This window comes from Rhipicephalus sanguineus, chromosome 6 (assembly GCF_013339695.2).
Source record: "Rhipicephalus sanguineus isolate Rsan-2018 chromosome 6, BIME_Rsan_1.4, whole genome shotgun sequence".
Classification (NCBI taxonomy): Eukaryota; Metazoa; Arthropoda; class Arachnida; order Ixodida; family Ixodidae; genus Rhipicephalus; species Rhipicephalus sanguineus.
Window position 1 is genome coordinate 107906697 of NC_051181.1, and position 24991 is coordinate 107931687.

Consider the following 24991-nt stretch of genomic DNA (forward strand, 5'->3'; position numbering starts at 1 on the left):
AATATCTGAGCTCTCATCTCTAGTGCTGAAACAGCTATCTCTGATTCTTTTGCACGAGAAGTACGCTCAGCACGTGCGTGTTCATACCGATGGATCAACTACCCTCCAGTGTTCGTCCGGAGCAGTGGTCGTCCCAGCGAAAGCTATTACCGTCAGTTTCAAGACAGACCACCAAACGACATCGATGGCAGCAGAACTTGCCACTCTTCGCGCTGCACTTTGTGTAGTCAACCGTGAACAGCCTCAGCGATGGTCAATCTTCTGCGATTCGAAGGCAGCCCTGCAATCTTTGCTATCAACCCTGCGGCACGGACCATACGAGCAGTTGGTCTTCGAGGTTAGATATCTCCTCTATAATTCGTTAGAGAAGGGACACCACGTGACATTTCAGTGGCTGTCAAGTCACTGTGGCCTGATAGGCAATGAACACGCCGACAATGCTGCTCGATCAGCTCTTCAAGGTGACAGGCTCGAGACAATACCCCTATCAAAGACCGATGCTGCTAGACAACTTCGAGTGGCCGCACAAGAAATGACTTCCTCCACTTGTAATACAGCAAGCAGACTGCACAACCACCACCGCCATTGGCCGACCACTTTACGTCTTCAGAACCCTACGGGACTACGCCGAAATGATGCCGCTCTGCTTTGCCGTTTATGGCTAAAAGTGGCTTTCACAAAGTCATTCTCCTATCGAATTGAAATGTCTGACAACCCGTTTTTTGACAACTGTGGTAGAGAAGAGACACTGCAGCACATTTTCTGCGACTGTCCTCGCTACAATGCGCAGAGAAAATCACTCGCAGTCGCTCTCGCTCGTATAGATCCCAGACGGATGACGGCAGAAATCATTCTGGAATGTCGTCCTGAGAGGTCATCGCGGGTGAAGGTGACGAAGGCAGTGCTCAACTTCTTGAAGGTATCAGACTTGCACTGGCGGTTATAGACTAACGACGTTAGCATGACTGTTAGATGTGTGTAACTTTTTGTGCGTGCGTGCTCTCCCATCCCTTCCCTCAGTGCAGGGTATCATAACGGTATCATAATTTCTCAACATCCCTGCCTTTCCTTTCTATCCCGTTCCTTCATTGCTTACCAGCAGGGGGTTCTGGCGTCTATTTGGCACAGAAGCCGACTAAAATTGCATGTGTCAAGACTGTGGTGCGTTATCCACGAATAAGTCGATTTTGATTGCAGTTCAGTATGTTATATTTAACCGAACGTTGCCGGGCTATTCAAAAAACTTCAGTATCAAGTAGCACCAGTCGAACAGGAGGTCACACGGGAGAAAAAGTTCTAAGGATGGGACATTTGTTTTCAGGGCAACAGCCATGCTCTGCGTGTTCCTTTAGTGCACAGTGCGACATGTCAATTATATGGTGTGTGCACACTTCAGAGTGCATAAATGACGTGAAAACTGATTTTTTTATTGAGCTTCAGAGCACAGTTCCACGTTTTTGCCTTCCTTAAGCACTGTGATTATACCGGTACCTTGCGGGGGTACTGGTGTTGAACGAGACATCGATTGATGCTCAAGGGTTAAAAATACAACGAGAACGTGGGGTTCGTGTTCCAGCTTTATTGAACATGATCTGACGAAGGCTGCTTGCTTTTAGAGCACAATTCTTTAAAGTCTCTAGCATGACCTGAAAAAAAAAAGCGCAGGCAATAAGTGAGGAACAGTGAGATTGAAAAAGTGCTTGACATGTTCAGTTTAAGAATCGCTAAATATTACACACACGCACACGCACGCACACACACACACACCGCACGCACACACTGCTGAAGGGAAAAACAAAAGATAATTTAATATGGAAGCCTTATTTTACATCACGTACATGTTTGAGGACCTCCGTAATTCTTGATGTAGCGGTGTCTGGGGGTTTATGATCTTGAAGTGGTAGCACTGCGAAGAAAATAAAAACAGGAGGGAAATGAGAGCATTCGCCTAACTGTATCTACCATAGAGACAGCCCTTTCACAATCAGTGTCCCAGAGTTATCTGCTAGGCCATACTCCAGGTACAGCACATACCCAAAAACCAAGTTATTGTATGTTCACAAATTTATCCTGTGAGGCGACGATAACGAATACCATACCAATGTTTACATGAATAGTAACCTTTGTTTTTTAGCAGAAAGGGACAGCTTCCTATCCAGTGGAAAAAGAACTATGTCAGCGTTTGCCGCACTAGACGGGATCTCGGTCGCAGTATATCGTATTCTAGTTACAAAATACATTACGGTCAGTTAACTAAGGAACAATTCAGTTACACAGTCTCATTAATAAGCTTCACAGTAGTAAGTGAATAATTATTGTCTTTGTGCTAAATGATTCTTGCTCACTATACGTATGTAGTCGTAAAGACAGTGAGGATCGCTTCATTTTCTGGGAATTTCCGTCAGTTCCTACAGTCACACCTTCTGCAAGCTCAATCTGTCCATTGCTCTCGCGGGGAAACCATCGTTTTTGCACCCATGAGCTTCCACCTTTCACCGCAGAAGCACTTGCAGGACCATACCTAGTGACAAGGAAGTGTCTGATATTCTTTGAGCTATTCTGCGGGAGATTGGCCCAAGTGACATCTGGTAAACACGATACTAGAAAGAGACGCTCGGGCCGAGCAATTGCAGGCCAGGTCGGCCAGGCTAACACCAGCCTGTAGCAACATCACCACCACCACTACCATCCTATAGTCACACTGGTATATCTGCAAACTCTCTCAGACGGCAAACTGAGAGCTCATGCTGAGTTCTGGAATGTTAAAGACCCCTCTAATATTAACCTACTTTGAAGACAAAAGCTTTCTACATGAGATGCCTGGGACGCGTTAGACAATGCGTGGTACAACGAGCGGACTACTAAGATATAATTGTTTGACTGAGTATGGTTTTCTCTAAACGTGAAAAGTGAGGTTTCACTGGACACACTTCTAACACCGCTTATCACTGGCATTGGCAGTACACAGTTTCGTAGTGTGTGTGTGTGTGTGTGTGTGTGTGTGTGTGTGTGTGAGTGTGAGAGAGAGAGAGAGAGAGAAGAGAAATGACATTTAATTGTCCACAATAAACTTCCGAGCGCTTTGCCATCACGCTTCAGATTTCGTTGCAACACTTTCTGATTCTGATAAGCGGTCTATGGTAACCTCACCAAAGAGTTAATGTTCACGGTAACCTCAGGCGCTAAGACAAATATGAATACCAAAATTCACTTGTTCCTAGTGATACCCCATCAAATAGAGCTGGGCCTTTATACTCAGAATGGCCTTACTTTTAGCTAGGAAGCTGAATATGTTTGATTTGAAGGTTGCTACGAAGTTCAGGTATATAGAGTTTGCAGGTTGAACAATGACTTTCGTGCGTTAGGTGCATATCCTTTCTAATGCGCAATCAACAAGAATGTTCTCAACCTAACAGGCGTGAATAAGCGCCGCTGCTCATGTATTGCGTGTCTTATCTATATTTAAGTGAATTGAAGTTCAGTAACTGTGATTTTTGCTAGTGTGCTGTACATTATTCAACATGTATATTTGTTTACACTTAATAAATGATAACATATAGACTAACTTTAGTGTATACTGTTCGCTTAATGACTAGTATTGTCGCGCAACTACTCTTGTCACAGTCATTTTTCGTATACTTTTGTTGACCTTTCACTATCCTGAAAGCAGAGTGTCACATTAGCATGCACATACTTGGCCAACAATCTCTGCATTTTTGCAGAATAAATGTAGTGCTACTACTAGCGTACTTTGAAAATATCTTATAAGCTCATGCTTTTCGAAGATAAAGCGATGGATTTGACCATTACTCTAAGCGGTAAAATATGCGTGGCCGAGAGATTTTCTGTTTTAGAAGCATCGTTCCTTTCTAAGCTAGGAAAAATATGAATACCGTACGTTGCCAACTCACCTTTCAAATAAATAAATAAATAAATAAATAAATAAATAAATAAATAAATAAATAAATAAATAAAAATAAAGCGCAGCTTGCACTAGTCGCGCAAGGCTGGAACCAACAGCGAAGCTAGTGTTTGACCTAGCTTTTTTAAAGTCTTTGCTGATGCCAAGCTTTTGCTAGAGATGCTAAGTTTTTGCCATTAGTACTAAGTACGGTTAGGCTTGGCTGTCCTTCTCCGGTTTCGATCGGTTCCCCACACTACGCATGCGTCACGTGGTTTTGGCGGAAACATGCCACGTGACTAGCTGTTATGTGATGGGATTTTCGTCACGTGACTACTGTTCTTTCAGTTGTGGCCCGTCGTTGCTTTTCAAGAGGTAGAGACACACTTGCAAGAACAGCATACCCGAAGGAGCAAAGAGTACGCAATCGAAATAACGCTCTTACGATGGTGCACTGCCAGCTGAAACACCCATGCCGGCGCCGGTCCCAGCGGAGCCAACGGAGCCAACAGGGCCAGCGAAACCAGTGAGGCCAGCGGGGCCAGCGGAACCAGCGGGGCCAGTGGTACCGGTGACTCCAGAGGCTCCAACACCTCCTCGTGCCGTGCCAAAGCTACCCAAACCAGAGGTTCCAGATAGTTCAGGATAAGTGTAATAGACTCCGTTGCTGCCACCAGCAGTGCCACCAGCGTTGCCACTTGTATAGCCACTAGTGAAGCTAGGCACGGTGTAGTATCCACTGTTTGGATACACATTGCCATAGCCATAGCCATAGCCATTGTCATAGCCATAACCAGGGTACACGCCGTATCCACCGCCGTATCCACCGCCGTATCCACCGCCGTATCCACCGCCGTATCCACCATTGTATCCACCATTGTATACACCGCCGTATCCGCCCCCGTACGAAGATCCGAAACCTCCGTATCCACCATAAGGATAACCTGCATAACCACCATAACTACCGAAACCGGTATTCCATCCAGGATAACCTGCGAGTGAAAATAATGTAAAATATTAATAAATTGAGTGAATGCGCAATGACAGCTAAAATACCACTTCTAAACTCCAGAATGAACCGTAAAATTCTAGTCATGAATATATTATGTATGCTAAAAAACTAGTGACTACTATTGAACGGAGGAAAGTAAAAAAGATGGAATAGGCAATATTTGCATTCCGTTTTTTTCTCCAGATGTATGAATACGCACGTTCAGCGAAAATATCCTGCTCCGCTTAAGCACCTGTAGGCGCTTGTCGAAGTGAACAGAAATATTTGGGTGTCTTTTCACCAGAAGCTGATTTTGAGGATAACATTACCGTAAAGAAATATTCGGCTGCAGCCGACACGGTGTTATCAAGCGCCATTTAGCGTCCTAGAAGGGTGGCAAAACACGCACGGTGTGCGCAGCATTTGAATTTTTTTTGTAATACGCTGGATTTACGTTGCACCCCGAAAACCTTTAAACAGTTTTATGCGTATTGAACATCTCTTGTGCCACTGCCCCCAATTTCATCAAGATCGCCGGACTCTCCAGTAGTGCCTTGATTAGACTTGATGATCGGCTTCTTACTGGAGGAAAGATCTTGGGAGCCTGGTCGCACAGCACATCAGCCCAGAAATCTAGAAGAGCCCTCCTGCAGTACTTGAAGGCAACAGCAGTTGAGCGACCGCCTGTGAAACCCTGCACTGTGTGTGTGTTGTGGAATGTGTCTCTCCTTCTCTTACTCTTTTGCTCCCTTATTCCCCTCCAACACAGTGTAGGGTAGCAGACTGGACATATATAGTTACCCTCCCTACCTTTCCTGCATTCCTTCTCACTCTCTCTTATGCCTATTTACAGAAACCGCCGTGAAAAAATGGACGTAATAATTGAGTAATGAAACCTTGAGCAGCCTACTTCTACTTTGTTGCATTTCTGAGTGTCATAAGCCATAAATTACGGTTTTCACGAAATCGTGTGTGCATTATGTGTCAGAGGATGTTATCGTGCTAAAGCGGTGGTATGGTGAACGAAGTAGCCAGGTCAACGTATTGAATAGCCTTATTATCGAGCAATATGAAATATTACCGATTACCTCACCAGTATCGAGTTGTTTCTCCGTACAGTACAACAAATTTTACGTTGATCTCATAATTACTGCAATATAACACGCTAGTATGATTTCCTTGGCTTCGTTAACTTGTGTCTTACAACAAACAAGAAGGGCCCCTAGATTCATTCCCCTTCGTTTGTTCAGTTGCCTGAGAAGCGTAATTACCGCTGTGAATTTTTTTCCATACAGCTTGAAAGAGAAGCTACTGAAGGATTTCTTAAACTTATTTTAACAATCCATAGGCACTGCAGTCTACCTGAGCAAATAAATGTGAATGATCAAGTGAGGTTAGTATGTTCTGCGCAGGCACTGGCGGTACAGATATAGTGCGTGAGGAAGTGTCCGTGGCTGGACTAAATAAATTTCATTAGTTTGTTCTGCCTGTCTTGTTATATTGAGCTATGCTGTGACCGGCTTCGTGGGCTACAAGAATTGGTACAATAAGAAAAGCTGCGCGATTGTTAGATGGTCGCAGTGTCATTCACTTCTAACGCTCACCCTGTCCAGCGTTAATTTCGTTAATCCAGACGAAGCCCGGATAACTTATTTTCACGTACTATACAGGGTGTTTCAAGAAATGTGTCCAACCTTCTAAAAAAATCAGGAAAATGCGATATTTGCTCGGGACTTTCAGAATTGCTTTTCCTGTAGCGGCAGGAATCTTAAGTTGGTTAAGGGCATCATTTAGGATAGTAATTAAGAAAGTTACATTAATTAAGTTTTTAATTAGTGGAGTTAGGTGATTGTGTCAAATGGGAGAATTGAAGTTCTTCATGCCAGGAACCCATCCGAGCCTTTGAGATTTCGAAAAAGCGTCCTCTAGTAATTGTTGTGGCGTAATGAAGTTCAACGAAATGCAAAGGCTTTCAACAGCGAAAGCCATCGGATTCGGTTGAATTTCATTACTTCGTAATTATTACTAGAGGCCCCTTTTTCGAAATCTCAATGTTGGGATGGGTTTCTGGCACGAAGATCTTCAATTCCCCAATTTGACACAACCACCTAACTCCACTAATTAAAAAGTTAATTAATTTAACTTTTTTAATTACAGTCCCAAATAATTTCTTTAACCATCTTAAGATGCCTAGCGCTATAGAAAAAGTCATTCACTCATTTTGGACGTCTCAGAGGGATATGGCAGTTGCGTTCTTCCATGTTTCTGTTTAGATTTCGCCATTGAATTTGGTTGAATTTCATTACTTTGTAATTATTACTAGATGCCACTTTTTCGAAACCTCAAAGTTGGGTTGGGTTTCTGGCATGAAGAACTTCAATTCTCCCGTTTGACACAACCACCTAACACCATTAATTAAAAAGTTATTTATTTAACTTTTTTAATTACAGTCCCAAATAATTTCTTTAACCACCTTAAAATCCATGCCACTACAGAAAAACCAATTCTGAAGGCAGCAATCAAATATCGCTTTTCCCTGATTTTTTAGAAGGTTGGACACATTTCTTGAAACACCCTGTATATAGAATACGTGTCAACAGCGCATGATTATCAGAAATACGTGACAGCTAGTAGAGCGGTAACCGCCGAAGTACTAATTTTTTTTTTCATGAAATGTGTACGTTGGAGAGGTTGCCATCACTGGTGGCGCCCACTACTCCTCTTTTTGGGAAACTGTGGAGACAGCATAGACATGCCAGCATTCTTTACGCGTACGGAACAAATTCACGGTACATGGTCTGCGTAAATTCGCATCACTGGTTGAGCAAACGGTGCAAAGGGAAGGTATTCATATTTGAAGCGGCACACATTTGTTGTCTCTCATATAGAACTCATTTGGTCGAGTAACTCCTGATGACTTGATCCGCCGTTGTGACATAGCAGAGATAGGGCTGAGTACGAGGATGCGCGTACGAACCTCACCATGGCGGCCATGTATCGATGCCAGTAGATCGGGAAAATGTCCTTGTGCTTAGATTTACGCCAGGTTGTCAAAATTAATCAACACTTTCTCATTATTGCGAGCCTCATAATGTTATCGCCGTTTTGGCACGTCAAATCCCAGAACTTTCGAAAAATGATTCCCCGATTACTGGAATCTTTTCATGAGCTTATTCTTACATCTCTTACCACTCCTCTCCCGTGCATTATTGAAGCAGGGTTAATAAAAATCTACAAACTTAATTGCGCGTTATCAGTAAACAGAATATGTCCTAGGCAACCATCCCTACTTATCAGCACTCGCGGGGAGATGCTTGTTGTGTTCTTGTATTTAGCAGAGCACACGAAAAATTTAAACGAGTTATATTTAGCGATGTTTAGCGTGGTTTGTTTTTTCGTTCGAAGAGTTGCTTTTATAGTGGGATGAACTAACACTAAGCATATTTTGCGCTTTAAAAAAGCAATTGCTTTCTACTGAGGCATACATTGAGTACTGGAATTCGCGACAGGTTCGCGAGGCATCGCGAACCTATGTTTTAAGAATGCCCTAACCAAATCATGTCACCACAAGATGGCGTCCAGTTTTGAGACCCAATGCAGGCGGCTTACCGAAGTCGGCTACCCAGTTATGTTACAGGTATCTGTTGCCGAACGCATTCTGAAAGATTCGCGTAAAGAAAACAGGCAAGAAGGTTGGGAGGGCTTGGGTTTCAAGGTAGGCGTGATCCCGTATATGCACACTATTTCGCACAATTTGAAAAAAGTAGCCCGTGGAGCTAATGTCCGCGTCGTTTTTTCAGCGCCCAAAAAACTGCGGAGCTTTGCAGGTTGACGAGCCCAAATAAAGTCGCTCACTTACCTTGTGACAAGAAACATCGAGTTAGATTTGTTGACTGCGAGTGCTGTGTAGTCTACAAGTTTTCCTTATCGTGCGGGAAATACTATATTGGACAGACCAAGAGGTGTCTAAATGATAGACTTCGCGAGCACAGCTATAATGCGAGAATTAGTCTTTCAGCGGGAGGGTTCCTAGCAGCGCAGTGCAAGAGGTGTGGGTGTTCCGCTAATCTGCATGGCTGTGTAGTTATCGGCCGGTTTAGAAATCAGATTGCACGTGAAATAAAAGAAGCCGAAGCTATAGCAGAATTGGCAGACTTGTTTGTAAGCTCGCCGTCAATTGCTTGAACGGAAAAGGAAATGACGTTTTTTGGTTCAGGGTCACGTGCTGGATGAGTTGTGTTGTTTGCGCATGTATAAGATGGGTGTGAAGGACATGATAAACAGTTGGAAGTTCAGAGCCTACCTGTCCCTTTTTTGCGTGTCATGTCTAGTTCTCGTATGTACCGCGCTAATACAAGCTAAGGTATTGCCACTGACCACGTTATTTGTATGTTGTTGTGGCTGGAAAGCACTAATATATTTTTTAATTAGAACACCCACATTGTTTAAGTTTTACTAAGCTAAGCTAACCAGCTTCAACTCAAGCAATGTCATGTTACAAATTATTGCTAAAGGTTGAGCGCCCTTTAGTTTGTTCGTATTTTCTAGAATGGCGCGTATCGCGCAGAAGTTACTATCAGCTGCTTTTGTTAGACATGTTTTTGAACTTTTGGGGAAGATTTTTGGTACGTTATTTAAACGCACATAAACTAGTAGTGGCTAGAATTCCATCCGCAGAAATTATTTTGATGCATCTAACTTGTGTCAGCGATTCTTATCGAAGTTTTTCGACAACAGCTGACATCGCCTTACTGAGCGTTTCTTAAATAATGATTAGTGACAACTCATGCAACCTCTCATGTATTCTCAACATGCATTTGACGCGATTGATATGAGGCACTGCTATTCATGCAAAAATAAAATGTGCAGAAGCGTATGTACCGCAATGGGGTGGCTGCAGTATTTTGCTTTGTTTTCTATTAATTAACACTAAAAAACTTGCTCTCAATTTTTTGTCGCATTATACTGCATGTTTTGCCTTTCGCGACATCTCAGTATATATTACTACATACACATACGTTTGAAGGACTTGTAATTGCTTGTATGATTGATGCGTACGCCATTTATGCCTTTTTTATTTATTGTGGGTCCTTAAGATACCGAAGTTATAGTGAGGTGGATAGTAGGTAGTAGTAGGTGGATAGTCGGCGTGAAAAAAAAAAAAAAGAGCCGTGCCGGGTTTCATAATCAACAGAAAAACCTACAGAAAAGCATGACGATGACATCTAGCGGCATCATAGTGCGACCTCCTGAGGACGTCACATGATGACGTCATTATGTGGCGTCACCGCTCACTCGGAGAAGGTCACGCGAGTTTTCAGTTCTTGCACGAATGCGGACGGACGCCGCAAAATGAAGCAGGTATGTCGTTTACAGCTTAGCTGTAATAAATTGTGGTTTTGCGAAAACGGTGCGAAAATATTTCTTACCATAGCCTTGGCTCCTTACTCCCACACCAGCAGTTCCACCGACGTTCAAGCCCGCCGTTCCACCAACTGAGGCGGTAAAGCCTGGGGCTCCGCTAGGACCAACTCTGTCAACGCCGGCATAGAGGTTAGCGTTTGCTCTGCCTCCAGCATTTAGGTCAGTGCCCAGCCGTCCTCTCCGCGCACTTGACAAGACGGCTGCATCAAAAGCACACGCGATGTAGGCGTATTGTGCCCCATCAGTGATATTAAAGAGAAAAATAAGCGTTGCATGCAATTATATTAGCGGGCTGCTCTGACAGAACAACTAACTCTGTGGTATCACAGTCCGATGAGCCAGAAAAAGCCGCATCCGGTAACGCGCAAAATCAGTGAAAACACAACGCGAGTGTTTCCGAACAGTATGTATGGCATCCCTCGGTTAAAAGTGCCTTTTAGCCAGCCCCTTTTGCACCATTCTGGAGAACCTAGGTGCGTGGCTGAAAATCAAAGTTCGTAATGACGGTAATTTTTGTGGCAGCAGCTCAGCTGGTGACACCGTCTGTCGATGATTGCCGTTCTTTGCCGTCATATATGTAGTGTGCTGCAGTTTCGTTACTATTTTGTTGCTTCCGAGCGCGAAATTTTAAGTGCAATGATTTTGTGCATATGAACAATTGCAATGTTTTTAGTGGCTTTTAGCGATTTACTTTTCTGCGTTTCGAATGCGGTGTGCTGCGCTGACAGCCGCCGATTCTCTTAATCATATCGTACGTGGTGTTGACTTGTAAAATCCCAAATTTTATTATTATAGGTTCGGATATCGTCACAATGTACCCGATTTATATTTCGGGAAAATCGCATTTTTATTATTAGTAAGAGCTGTGAAAAATATTCAAAAAAATAAAACAAAAGCAATACGACCGAGATGTCCTTTGTAGATAAACTTAAACTGCGTAATAAGTCAATGATATGTCGATAGGTTGCGCCCCATTCGTTCGGTTCATATGACAAGCCACCCCCCCCCGCCCCACACACACACCACTTGCCACTCCCTTCAATCAGGTGCCCATTGTTATAGTAACGTAGTGTGTCATAACAAAATGTTGGCTCTTTGACAGCCAACAACGTTATTACGGAAAAGGACACTGACACCGATTAAGCTGGCTTGATTGCAACATTTCAGTTGGGTTTCACCGTGAGTGTTTAGGTTAGAATAGCTTTTCTCAACCAAACCAAACCAAACACACCTGACCCCCCCTCCTCCTCTCTTAAAAAAATAAGGACACTTGATGAGCATAGCGGAGGCATTATTGTGCATACGTCATATACAGGTGGCATGAGTTAAAGGTGACGATAGTATTGGCCATAACGCGGAAAAAAGTACAAAGGCTATCATTGTGCTTGAGCTTCTGGGATGGTATTTTGAGGACCTATAGTTCCATCGAAATTTCAAACTCGGGATGATTGTGTTATTCCGTTCTCTGCATACGTAGGTTCATCTGTCTGGATATTATTATCGGTCGTCCCTTTGAACGTATACTCCTATTTATTGTATCTTGAAAGTCAATACGAGTGCTACTCTGAGCCGCCGACACCTCGCGACAACTTCACTACAACGCGTTTAATTGCTGCTCTGGACCGCTTTCACATTTCGCCGGTTTTACGACTATTGTAGGCATCATAAATGGAAAATGTTTGGACGGAGACTCCCTCCTTCTTTGCAGCCTTCTCGGAATCCTCCCGCAAGTGGCATGCACAAGACTATTTTTCGGTGGGGAAGGGGTTGGGGGGGGGGAGTAGTAGAAGACAAGTTGATCATGAAGTTGGGGCTAGCAAGGGCTGTCTCGTGTCATCTTAGGCTGTATTTACTGGCATGCAAATCAAGCAGAAATGGACTTTTCAATATAGGAGTCAAACATTATGCACTCTGTAATAAGGCTGCTTAATGGTTTAACGAAATCGCATTATCAATAAAGCGACAGAATGCAATCAATAACAACTATGTTAATAGAAGATGAAAACACCACAATTTTTTAAGGACGTGGCAGGCCAAATCGCCAAAAATACCAAGAAGAGAGCTTTGTGGTTTCACTTACAGCATGAAGCAATGGCAGTGGCCAATGGCGTGTTTATCTGATGTCGTAAGTCACACTATTGTTTACAAAAAATCACACCAACTCCCGCTAAAGGGGACCATGAGGCGATGCGAAGCAGCGTTTGGGCATGTCGAGCCCGCGTTTCAGAGCGGGAGTGGCGAGGGAGAGGGAAAGTGGAGAGGGGAGGGGGAGCGGAGGGGGGAGTGGAGGTGTACGGAGAGGGCTTGCGCATGCGCAGTAAGGGTGGTCACGCCGCACACGACCGGTTTGAACACATACGCTTATGGCGGAGAAATTTCGCAGAGAAGAATGAAATATTCTTAATGCGCTGTTCGTTTCTTATGGACATGTATTCACGAGAATTGACTTTTATGGATACATTTACTTAACAGCGGCGAATACATGTAGACGCACAATTAATGAATATGTTTGCGACCTCTCCAGCTGACAATTCAACTTACTCTAGGGTTCGGTATCTTCAAGTTATAAAAGACTGACAAGTCTTGATCGAACAAGTCTTTGAGTGGAGAAACAAAAGAATTATTCTAACCTAACATATACTTAAGTGTCAAACATGTCGTGCTGAACATGTTGACAGCTGTTTACCAAAAGAGATTTGCTGTTCCACCTATCGGCTGAAACTGGGACAGCGACCGCTAGCTTGGTGAGCAGAGCTCAATACTCACGCCTTCTTACAAATTATAGATTGCGCAAAAACACCCCACAGAGAAAAATCTTTCGCAAAGATCTGGACGTTTGCGTATATGTTAACGAGAAAGCTATAAACTTGTGTCTAGTGATTATGTTTGTCTTTCCTCCTTCGGGCGTGAACGCCTCCCTTATTTAAGCGCGCTGATTCGGTAATGTCAAGAGAAGGCTCATCAAATAGCCCATAAATATAGGTTAAACTGTCAAAAGTTGAGCCCGATGGTGCATAATTAAAGATAAATACCCGCCATAAAAGCAGCGCACACAGAAAAAGAAGTAGACAGGACGAAACCGGCTTCGTTCTGTCGCCTACTCTTTCTGAGTCCGTTAAGATTATAGCTGGTATTTGTCTGAAAAACAAAAACAAAAAAATAATGATTTGCTAGTTCGTAAAGTGAGGATGAAAATGGTGGATTTACTATTTGTTTCAGTTATTGCTACCGTTACTACGTAGTATTTTTCGCTTTCAATACCTTATGACAAATGGAATGCCAGTGTAGCAGTTGAATGCACGTACATCCAAGCATGCATTCATTGGGACTAAGCAATTTTTCTCGCCTATAGCGCATTACAACATGCAGAGTCCGAAATTAGAGGTAGGACGCAAATTATTTGATCTTCTCTACCCTGATCCGCCAATCTCTGATCAATAATGTGATCTATCCTGAAGCGGCGGGAATTTAACGGGTTGGTTAGCATGGGCTAACCTTTTCTCGCAGCGCCAGCCCAGAGCCGTTGAAGTGCTCAGGAAGATGAATTACTCAAAAGCGGTCGCTACATTTCCGGTAGGTAACAGCACAACCTTACTGCGTTATACCTTAACAAGTTAATATTTGTAAAAGCAAACTAAAACACCAATAAATGCCAAAGACCTCATTTTAGAGGAACTCTTCTAACATGCCTTTCGTGAAAAAAAGCAAAAGAGATCTTTCTGTTTGTACTGGTTACTTAACTCACCAGTCGAAAGAAGGCAAATAGCGATGAAGGCTTTCATATTGTGGGACTGGGTTGGGGTATCTCTTCGATGGCTGATCTACGATGGCAGGCAATCCCGGCTAGAGCTTTTCGCAGGCTTATATCGCCAAAAAATTGCAAAAGCGATCGCTTATGCCTTACGATACTAAGGCACACTTTCTTTTCTTTTTTTTCTTTTTGTCAGGCGATGGCAGCTGGCACGCAATTTTCCCAACGTGCGCAATAGGAAACAAGGCAAGTATTCTTCTGTTCCCCGTCGCTTGATAGGTCAGATGGAAAAAAAAATTCTAGGACACAACACAACAAAAACCTATTTTTTATTGCTACAAGGATGCCGAGAAGAAAAACGAAAGGAATCAATAAACGCAGTTCTGTGCTTTTGTACTGTTGGATCATTTAGTTCGAAGTGAGAGTGCCCTATTTAGACTCATGGGAAGGGACAATCATTCTCAGAATATAGATGTTTCCTTTTCATTTTTTCAAAGAAACAAAATATTTCACTTGTTTCGCAGATGAGAGTACGATGTTACATGTGTTCTATAGCACACAAAAGCGTTGCGTAGCCGAAGCCAGTCCGTACGTGGTGTCGCACACTCATCCTTTCTATAGGTTGTTAGCGGCTGACTGGTTGCTCAGGTCCATTGTTGTAGCCATGAACCTATGCGACTGAAATAGCGTTTTATACTAGCGATCAGTGCAATGAATGTTGCAGCGTGGTAATCTTTTTTTCATTCTTTAAGTTTGTCAAGGTAACTAATGTTACCGTGACAACCTAAACTTAGGTAGCTAAGTACAACGTCAGAAGTTTATAAGATACAATGAATATGTTTTCTTTTTGCTTGCAGCTAATTATATCGCATTGAGATGACATTTTTGTAACTCATATCTTAACAGAGGAACATTAGATATGCAGTGTTGCGGCGTTAGCAAGCTTATCGCTATTTCGTTGATTCAGTTACACCGACGTGTTTGTCGGGGAAGCTAGGCAGTAAGTATAGTTCCGAAAACAGCAAACGCTCGTCGGAGGTCAATGGCCATGAGGCTGCAAATGCAGTTACCAGAAAAAAAAAGCCATTAGAACCACATTAGAAGAGTTGTTATTAAAGTCATCTGCCTGGGAATATTAATACAACGTGCCCAGAAGTTGGCAACATGTCTAGCAGATGGTGCGGTAAAATTCAACAGCTCTGCGACTGCACTCTACATACCGGGAGAATCCGAACGAATGATGATTGAATGCATCATGCATGACCAAGTAAACCATGGAGAGATTAATGCACTCTGTTGCTACACTTTGAATCATTTGAAAAGAGCCATTGCAGCAATGCACCGTTTTGTGCAATTTTGATTAGCAGCCCTAACAAAGCATACAGAGCACAATGCGGCACGCAACTAGTGAACAAGCGCCTTCAGAAATTCGGCAGCAGCATCATCGCAGCCATGATGGAGGGCATGACAAAATTTCTTAAAGGAACACTAAAGAGAAAACGATTTATTGCGTATTAGTAAATTACAATTTCACAATATCGAAAACATCTCTTACCGCGACAAGACGTTTGGTAAGCGAGAAAGCGCGCAAAAAGAAAATGTAGGTCATGACGCCACATTGGAATTCCCGCACTTAACTTCGCGACGACATAGATTTTAACGGCGTCTGCTAGGTCCTAAGTAGTTCCTAAGCGGTAAAAATAAAGTACATCGTCCTCTGAGCGGGCCATAGACTTAACATACCAAGTTTCAGGAAGTTTCGTTGAGCCAATGTCACCAAAATACGAAAAATACACTTTGAAATCCGGGACGCCACGCGGAGCAATTTCAGCGCAATATTTAAAAGTGAAGCATTGAGCTCGATTTCTTCCTCTATTGAAAACATTTGATGGTGAAATTAATGACATCAGAGGTCTTAGAGTACAATTTATAAATCTAAACCAATTGATTGTTTCAAAATATAGTGCCCCTTTTATGGTTCTTGAGACGCTGCTCTAAAAGCGAGAATGGCTATGCAACTGAGACCCCTTTACTTGCATATGAGAACAGGCGATGTCTTGATTGCACTTTTGCAAACTAACGTGATGTCTTAATTGCGTTCAATGTTGTGTCAAAGTACGTTGCCGCTGCGGGCCCAGAGGTTTTTCACGTTACGCCGTTGACGTTAGTTGTGCTTCGAACTTAAACAAATGCACTAAGTGCGGCTAGTTGGCACTGCATGACACTTCAAATACGTGGGCAGAAACGGAACACACACTAGAGCACTGCACAGGCATTGATTGTCGGCCCGGTTCCGGCCCATGTCCGGAACTCATTCAAACTTACACGCCCGAACATGGCCCGGTGACTCATAGCTAAATCGGAGCCTCGTCCGAATCGAAGAAAAAAATTTCACCTACCCGGCCTGGCCCGGCCCGACCGCAGATCGGTCCGGACAGGGGCCTAAGCCAATATTCTAGGGGGTATTGCCCGAACATGGAATCATCAGCAAGGCGTTTGAAGTGGCAGATATCTACGCTTTGTTGGCGCATGCTTCTCTAACAATTGTACTTTAACCAACAGTAATGTCTTGTAAGAAGGGGCTCACGGTGGAAAAAAATGGGCAGGGGCGAAGCATGTAAGGAAAGGGTTTTTCAGTTCCACTAACGTGAAACCTGGGGAGGGGCGAAGCATGCAGTGTGCGCCGGTGTTTCCCATAGCAAATCGCTGCCAATGGGCAATGAGCGACGGAAGAAGAGAGAAGGGCCGGACCGAGGTAATTCGCCGCATTGTTTTGAGAGAGATTTCTTTGATGAGGCACTATTGGTGCCAAGCCTGAAACCGGGAATGTGGGGAAGGGTGTTTCAGCTCCACTAACGTCGTCGGCAAACTGCATCGGAATGCAGCTTACCGTAAGGTGCCTCTTTTCTTCCTCTTCTTCCCTGCATACCAGGTTTCAGTTCCCTACGGCATGTAGAGAAGGTTGTTTCAGCTCCACTAACGTCGTCGGCTCTTTGTTGGGCTAACTGTTGCCTTCTTCATTTTAGATGCGAAGTAGCTTATGCGCTGTGCTTTGTCTGTAGTTCCATTGGCGACCGTCCGCTTTCTAAAACCTACCATAGCCATCTGTAACATATTGAGCGCGCGCTCACGCCAAGGAGAAGTCTTCTTCGTCTTGTTCTTCGACCGCCTTGATGATGATACGTGCAGAGCACTTTAGGGGCCCGGGCTGCCGTATGCTGTCCTAGCTTGGCGTAACGCAGACAAAACCGCGTGTGCTGGCACGCGCTAGCGCGTTCGGGCCTCTGTAGGGGGCTGGGTAAGACGCTGCGGCATCTCCCCCTTACACTCTCAGTAATCATGTGATGGCGTCGGCGAACGAGATTCTGCAGACGCGCGATGAACCAACATGTTGTATCCTAGCCAGAACGCTCTGGCACGCGCTAGCGCGTTCGGGCCTGTGTAAGGGGCTGGGTAAGACGCTGTGGCCTCTCCCCGTTGCACTCTCTCAGCAGTCACGTGATGGCGCTAGGGAACGAAGTTCTGCAGACGCGCGATGAACCGGCGTGGTGTGCTCCAACAAGAATTCGGAACGAGTAACAGCAACAGCAACTACAGTGAATTCATGGTGTGCTCCACTTGCAAGGACGCGTTAACATCGGGCAAGGTACCCGTGATGAACGGAACTTTAAGTCGACCCATGCGCTCCTTCGCATCCCCACATGATTTCCTATAGAGGGAAATGGTGAAATTTTTTTAGTGGACCGGTGGCGAGTAAAGCAACATCACTTTGCAGATATGTTTCAAGAAGTGGTGTTTCAAATAGATGACTTTACAGCAGAGATACACGTTTGTGTCTCTGGTTTTAGATAAGAAACTTGAGCGCCTTGATAAATTTCGTAGGGAATTCTGACCCCGATTCTAAGCCAAACATAATGTTTCAGGCAGTAACGACGAACCTTTAACTCATAATATGCATATTTTGGACCGGTGGCGAGTAGTGGGATTTACCCAATTTTTGCGGCGCATACCCGTTATTATGGACCGTGATGACGACATGACACGGCGACAAGCGAGACCCTATGGTGCATGGCCCCTAACGGTAGAGCGGACATACTGGGTACTGTGAGTGTTTGTTCAGCACTGGTATACTGCCCCTATTTTTTCTGAAAATGCAATGGGGATCATAGAGAGCGTTTTGTAGGAGGTACTGTACCAAGGAAAGCGTTTTCAGCATAAGTTCAACTTCGACAGGGATCGCAATAAAACATATGATACAGAGAACAGAATGCTTTCTTCGCTTTCTTTTTATTGCGCTCTCTTGAAATTCAAAGCATGATCTAACCATAAAGCCAATCGTGCACCCTTCTGGATATGTAGCAGCTGTTTTCAGCATAGGAGAACCTTGCCACAGCAAGAGAAATAGAGGGATAAAAGCCAAATTTATTAGCTTTGTTGTAAGTACACTAACCTAGATAAAAATTATAACAAACCTCCTGAACCACGTGTACTTTTAGAACGCACACGCACCGCAACATTAAACTTGTTCATTCGAAAATAGAGGGAGCATCACTAATGTATAAACTGAAAAATGTGATACATGGCATGCTCGTCGCAGTCACTGGGCAATCATTAACTGAAGTTCCTTTTCGGATAACGTCAGGGAGGCTACACTAATATAAGTTCCTGTAGTAAGTCTTGTCGAATGATTAGGGTTGCGATATAAATCGGGCACTGATCAAACTGCCAGGTGCACGCGCACCGTTGGCACGCGCACCTTCAGCACATGATTTTTTCTGTCTATATTCTAGCCAACAGAGAACAATCAATCAAGCGACAAAGGAAAGATAGCAGTCATTTCATATATTCATCGCCTATCTCACAGTCTTAACAAAGCTGTGCAGAAGACTAGTGTGAAAGTCGTGTTTACCGCGTCTCTAAAGTTGTGTAGACTGTGCTTACCTTGCTCTAGAAGGCTGCCCGCTTGCAACGTGTTTTATGCATTTCTTCTTCCTATTGTATGCGCTTGATCTTGTCCTGCCTGAATTTCCATAATGAATCCATACCAACTCACCCAAATGTATGCTCTTATATTTCAGATTTGTACTCGTCTATTTTATTTCGGTGGTCTATGCAGACGTGGGTCCATTTATAGAGGTGTTGAAACATGATTTACTCATGACAATTAATAGGGTATAAATAATTTATCCCGCGTAGCGACATTAAATTACGACTACCATTCAGCGAAGCTGCAGTGGTTTTAACATTGATCTTTTCCACTGGTGGCGTCTTATTTTGTCAATGACCTGTAATGCCGCCACTTACTGTACGTTTTCTTTTTTTTTTTGAGGGCGGATAACGTTAACTTGTAGCTTTAGAGGATATAATATTGTGCACGGGTATTCAAGAAAAGATGTAACAAGCGACTTGTCAGGGAGTCCCCGTGTATTTATAGAATATGATCGGCTATTGTCACGAATAAATCCCAAATTTTAATGCGCTATCGAACTTGCCTTCAATGCTTCTAGGAAAGAGGGAACCCAAAAGACAAGTAAAATTTACACCTTTAAATGCTTTGCAAAGGTTATCACTGATGATAATATTAAAGGGACCCCCTTCAACAAACCTTGTGCCCTTCGAAACCTTTCGAAACGGTCTTCGTGACTGTCTCCGAAACTGTCTCCAAAAATAGCTTTGCATCGCCTATTTGCACGCTATGGTTTCATCATCAACCTAATCATGCTTCAGCCTGACTGCGCGGGTAACGTGGACGAAGCAAGCACAGTCGGGCATCAGCCTGACTATGCTTGCTGCTGCGGCCACGTTGCCCCCGCAAGCATCTTAATCGCAACTGCCCACCTAACACGCGCTTGTATTCCCTTGGAATCTAGTCTGTTACCTTTAATGACCAGTCGTTATCTTGCCTGCTAGCTACATGCCTTGCCCATGCCAATTTCTTCTTCTTGATTTTGACACAGATGTCCTTAGCACACATTTGTTCCCTGACCCAGACTGCTCTCCTTTTGTCCCTTAAGGTAGCGCCTACCATGCTTTACATGTACGTACTTTTGGAAGGCAGCTTTCGGCTCAATGAAAGCTTTTTGGGATATGTATGAAAGTCTTTAGGTTAGCACAATATCGCTAATTCGAATAAAGATCCACACATTAGCCAAACCAATTATTGGAATGCTCCATACAGCCAATCATTATCGAGAACATTTAAGCCATAGAAGTTGCCTAAAGAATAATTAGGAATGATTTAGGGACTCTTTAAGAAGGCATGTTAGGAGTAATTTCAAAGTAGAATATATTTGCATATATTATGATGCGACAAGTCAGTATTTGCATACGTGCGAATGTATTCCCGCACCTGTTTTTCCACTCGAGATGCAGTATTCGCGGCCTGTGTATGCTAACATTCACGTGCGCACAGAGATCGGATGCAGTACCCGTGAAGCTTGTTCTCCATAGCAAAAACTAGGACGTGATTGGAGAACAGTGGTTTTGCGGCCTTGTTCCCTTTTGCATACCCCTTTCGTAAAGTTTCAATTCAGGGTACTGGGCAAGGTGCGTTGGAACCAGAATTCACAATATTGCATAGCGAGCGTACTAACTTGCGTTGGAGGCTACGTCACTGCATAGCGGACAATAGAACTAGTGCGCACCTGCATGTACATCTTTTCAGCATTACGTTCGACTTCTAGGAAGGAGTGCGTCGCGAATGGAAGCCGTAGTTTGTGCCCAGCAAAATCACGCGGTTTGCTTTGTCTCCTGCGTGAGGTGGCTGAACTCCACAAGTTGCATCAAGATTTGCGCTGCATTATCGCGGCGGACGTGAACACCTGCTTGGAAAGCGCCGCAGAAGAATAGAAGCGCGTTCTTTTTTATCCTCTTGCGACAACCCAAGAAACACGGCACAGTTGCGCACTCTACGCGGGAAAATTTCCTAGAAGCTGGAATGGAGCTGCTGTTTTTTTTTACTGACGCTCAAGGGCGGACGTATAAATGCGTTATGAACTACCGAACATAGTTATGCCTTCCCGAACTTCGTGAAGTCGCAGTATTTTTCTGTCAACAGGTTTGTTGAAATAGTTCAATACAAGCATAGAGTAATATTATGGTAGGTTAAATTTTTTAGATTGCGAATTCGAAAGACACTCAGCTAAGCTTTAACCTACAAAATCAATCAATCAATCAATCAATCAATCAATCAATCAATCAATCAATCAATCAATCAATCAATCAATCAATCAATCAATCAATCAATCAATCAATCAATCAATCGACTGACCGAGGACCGACCGACCGAAGCACAGCATTACAAGGGATCACTACAGCACAGACACAATTACGTATTACATACTATCAATAAAAAAAATTCGACAGATCCCGCGTACCGTGGGAGTCGATGTTATGCGAAGCATGCGGCGGGTAGGTGACTGTGGCGTAACTTTTTTACTGAGCGACACGTTACAGAATGACGCCAAAAATTTGTGTATATTTTATGCGCACACATATATATGTTGAAGAGCTGATTGATTAGTGGGGTTTTGTGGCGCAAGGGCCATGGTATGTTGAAGAGCTACATATGTGTTATATAAGTAGTTGTTTACGGTTCGGTAACGCTGCCAATGACAACGTGGGTATTACCAACACCAGAAGCGGTAAGCTGATATGTAGTGCTTATACGTGTCCCGAGAACGCACGCGCGTTTCACGAACCCGTGTGTATGTGTGCAAGAAGTTGTTGACAGTTCTTGAACAAGGGCATCATCACCGTGATCAGTGAGCACCAGCAGCTGGTCATGACTTGTTATAGGATGCGGTCGTGATCGTGGTGAAGAGGGGCCCATGTGTATTGAAGTATGTGGTAAAGTAGAGCTGTTGGAATTTGTGGATGTCTCGGTCGTTTCGTCGACAAATTGTCTGTCGACAGAGCTGGCGACATGTCGGAACCTGAAGCCACCTTTCGCGTTGGTGAGGCATAGGCCGTCGAGGCTGGTAGGCCTGGATAGTGCTAGGTAGACCAACATCAGTGGATGGTGTTTGTCCTATTCGTAGACTACCTGGGCGTATGTGGCCTACGTAGCCTAGTCTACAAATGGCTGTCAATCAATCTGACATCATCCTCGGTCAGCATGAGGCCATCGCCCAGCCTCTTAAGAAATGAAGAGGACACTTCGTCGTTCTGGTGGACGAAGTGCACTTTGAAGTTACTATCATATGTAACTTTCGTTAAGGTATCCCTCCGGGGTCGAGCAATGCTTCAATATAGCTTGCTGAATCATAGGAATACAAACGTAATGTTTATTAGACTGCTATAAAAGCGGAGCCAACACTGGAACTACAGACGTCGATCTGATATGACGCCCGTATCGCAGGAGTACACATCGCATGAGTATCATGTAGTGTTCATTGCTTTCTTGTAAAATTAGATAGCCAGCACCACCACCACAATTGACGTCGCACCGATATTACGCCTGCGTAGGCTGTTTTTTCAAACCAATTTATAGACCTGGCGTGGCTCAGTGGTAGAATACCTGATTGCTACGCAGAATGCTTGGGTTCGATTCCTGCTGGGATCCTAATTTTCATTATTTTCATCTTTGAGTCAACGCTGCCGATGTTGGTTTTACTTAACTCTCTAGCATTTAAGTTACAAATGTCTGTTCTCGCCGTTCCTGGGTAGACATAAACTGTCAATCACCTGTGGCGCATACCCGTACACTGCGGTCCGTGGTAAACGGCTATGTACCACACGTGTCTAGTGGAAAGGGTTTGACGACGTACGCGACAGGATTTTAAAGTTATTTATGTCATGAACCGGCAGTCATATTCGTCAAATCCTCTTACCATCCCATGCAAATTTTGGTGTACATCAAGTTAAGGAGGCGATCATGAGAGCACCCAGACGTAGGCGGCTAGATAGATAGATAGATAGATACGTAGATAGAAACGCTCAAAGTACCAGGGGTTCGCTAAGAAATGCTTCGCATTAAAAAAAAAAAAACGCCATGCCTCCGCGGAAAGCGCAGCACGTCACAGCGAAAGCTGGAAGAGCGGCATTTCGAGAGAGCGTTGTAAAACTTCAGTTGGCAGTCAGCGCCCGTCCTTGTGTCACTTTCCTTCGTCCTGTCTTTGCGCTGTTTTTTCAAGTTTTAAGTTATGTACCAACTAGCCCGCCTTTCGTCGCTTCTCCACCGTTGTAAACTCTCTTGGGGATACTTATACAAGTTCACATGCAAGGTGCCCATTACGCCCTAAAACATAATTTTTGTGAAGTTGGAAGCACCCACTAGACCATTATTCGTCATTCTGCGGAGGAGCGAGGTACCTGCTACCATAGAGTTTCCTAAAATTAACTAGAGGGGACTCTGGTGCTGCGATCGTTCAGCCACCATGGGAATGATGGATAGTACACGGATTTGCCTAGTCTTCGTACTTGCGGGCTTCGAACGCACTCGTGGCTTTGTTTATTGCTGTGTTTTGGTTTTCTTGCGAAAAAAAGAATGGATCGTTGTGAACTTCGTGACCAGATTTGAATTGGTGAGCCTAAAAAAGTTAAAGTGGGGAAGTGGAACTGCTGACTTTTGCTGAACTTCGTTTTGCGACAAAGGAGATGCAGGCGACGCGCAGCCAAACGGAGCCGTAAAAACGAAGTTTAGACAAATCCGTGTACTACCCATCATTCCCATGCTGGCTGAAGCGCCATGCGTTGCAGCTCCCATAGACACTAGCGCCAGAGTTCGCTCTAGTGTATCTATATGAAACTCTATGCCTGCTACGACCTATGAGGCATTATGTGCACTTTGTTGATGCTGTGGCTGACGACAATGAAGAATTATGCCTGAGCCCTTCAGAATGGGTTGGAAGGTTTAAACAATCCACTACTTATGTAATTCGCATTTTGTGACACACGATCGTTATTTTGCTCGCCTTCCACGCTATATTTCTACGTTAACGTGAGAGAAAGAGAGCGAAGTTTATTGAGGTCCTGAGGAAACGGATAATGGGGGCCGCTTCCTTGATAACTAATACAAGTACACTTGGAGGTACCCACCACGTTATAAATCATTATAATTGTTTAGAATAAAATGACTCTCTAGCCACGCTTTGTCTTTAGTTTTTAATCCTAAAAAAATTGGCCACGTATCTGCGTGCTTCGGTGCAAATGTCGTCGAAAGACGATAGTCTTCTGCCGGCCGTACTACATAAAGTCCTGGTCTCATCCGTGGCCACCCGTAATGCTGTTCCCAGGGCCACTGCCAGGTGGCAGCACCATATCGTCAGCAGAGGGCTTTTTCGTGCGTAGCGTCGCATTTTCAACGCAGCCTAAAAACACTAGGGTCTTTAGAATTACGTATCTACGTATTTTATAGTAAAGAAACACAACACCTAATACTTACGTATTGATGTGGCGCCTGAGATATGCGTAATATTTGCTTTTTGATCGACAATGTTCACAAGTATGAACGCAGCTACCAGATCAAGATGGCAGGGCGTTCAGCAAGTGCTTAAACTTTGGCCGGGTGGCTGAATTGTGTGACAGACAGACAGACAGACAGACAGACAGACAGACAGATCAAAATTTCTGCGTTCAAGTATCCCAATATCCCAAGAAAGACTATCGTCTTTAAAAACTGACCGTACGTTTCGAGAGCCGTTCGGTCTCTTCTTCAGGGGGTGACTGCCCGGCCGGGCCGGCTCCGAAGCTGGCGCTTTTTAGTGTCTTCCTCTGTCTCTCCACCGTCGTTCTCCCCGCCGCTCTTGTTAGTGGGTTGGCTTCTCCATTGGTTTTGGAAACCATGTACATACACGCTGGGCAGTGTCCCTGTTGACCGGTTAATGTTTCCAGGTGTCATTCGAATATGCGAAGACCAAGCGGTATTATAGGCTTGTGTCACGACGTTGTTTCCCTCCGGCGTGTGGACAAGGCGCTTGAGGCG

The 24991-nt window shown here is 44.1% G+C and overlaps 2 protein-coding genes across 2 annotated transcripts in view; one reads left to right on the forward strand and one right to left on the reverse strand.

The window, feature by feature from the left end:
- Positions 1–24991, forward strand: part of LOC119396126 (uncharacterized) — a 280780-nt gene that overhangs the window by 86896 nt on the left and 168893 nt on the right. The gene's annotated exons all lie outside the window — the stretch shown is intronic.
- On the reverse strand, positions 1560–14203 carry LOC119396129 (pupal cuticle protein Edg-91). The gene is made up of 5 exons (XM_037663221.2): positions 14062–14203; positions 10322–10516; positions 4347–4893; positions 1839–1906; positions 1560–1646 (listed from the first exon to the last, which is right to left on the reverse strand). The coding sequence occupies exons 1-4, from the start codon at positions 14096–14098 to the stop codon at positions 1885–1887; spliced, it is 801 nt and encodes a 266-aa protein (XP_037519149.1). The 5' UTR covers positions 14099–14203; the 3' UTR covers positions 1560–1646; positions 1839–1884.

Coding starts and splice junctions, on each gene's coding strand:
- LOC119396129 (XM_037663221.2), bottom strand. CDS start 14,098: ATGAAAGCCTTCATCGCTATTTGCCTTCTTTCGACTG. Junction 10,517..14,061: donor TATTTGCCTTCTTTCGACTG/GTGAGTTAAGTA, acceptor CTTTTGATGCAG/CCGTCTTGTCAAGTGCGCGG. Junction 1,907..4,346: donor TCAGCTGGCAGTGCACCATC/GTAAGAGCGTTA, acceptor TTTTCTTCGCAG/TGCTACCACTTCAAGATCAT.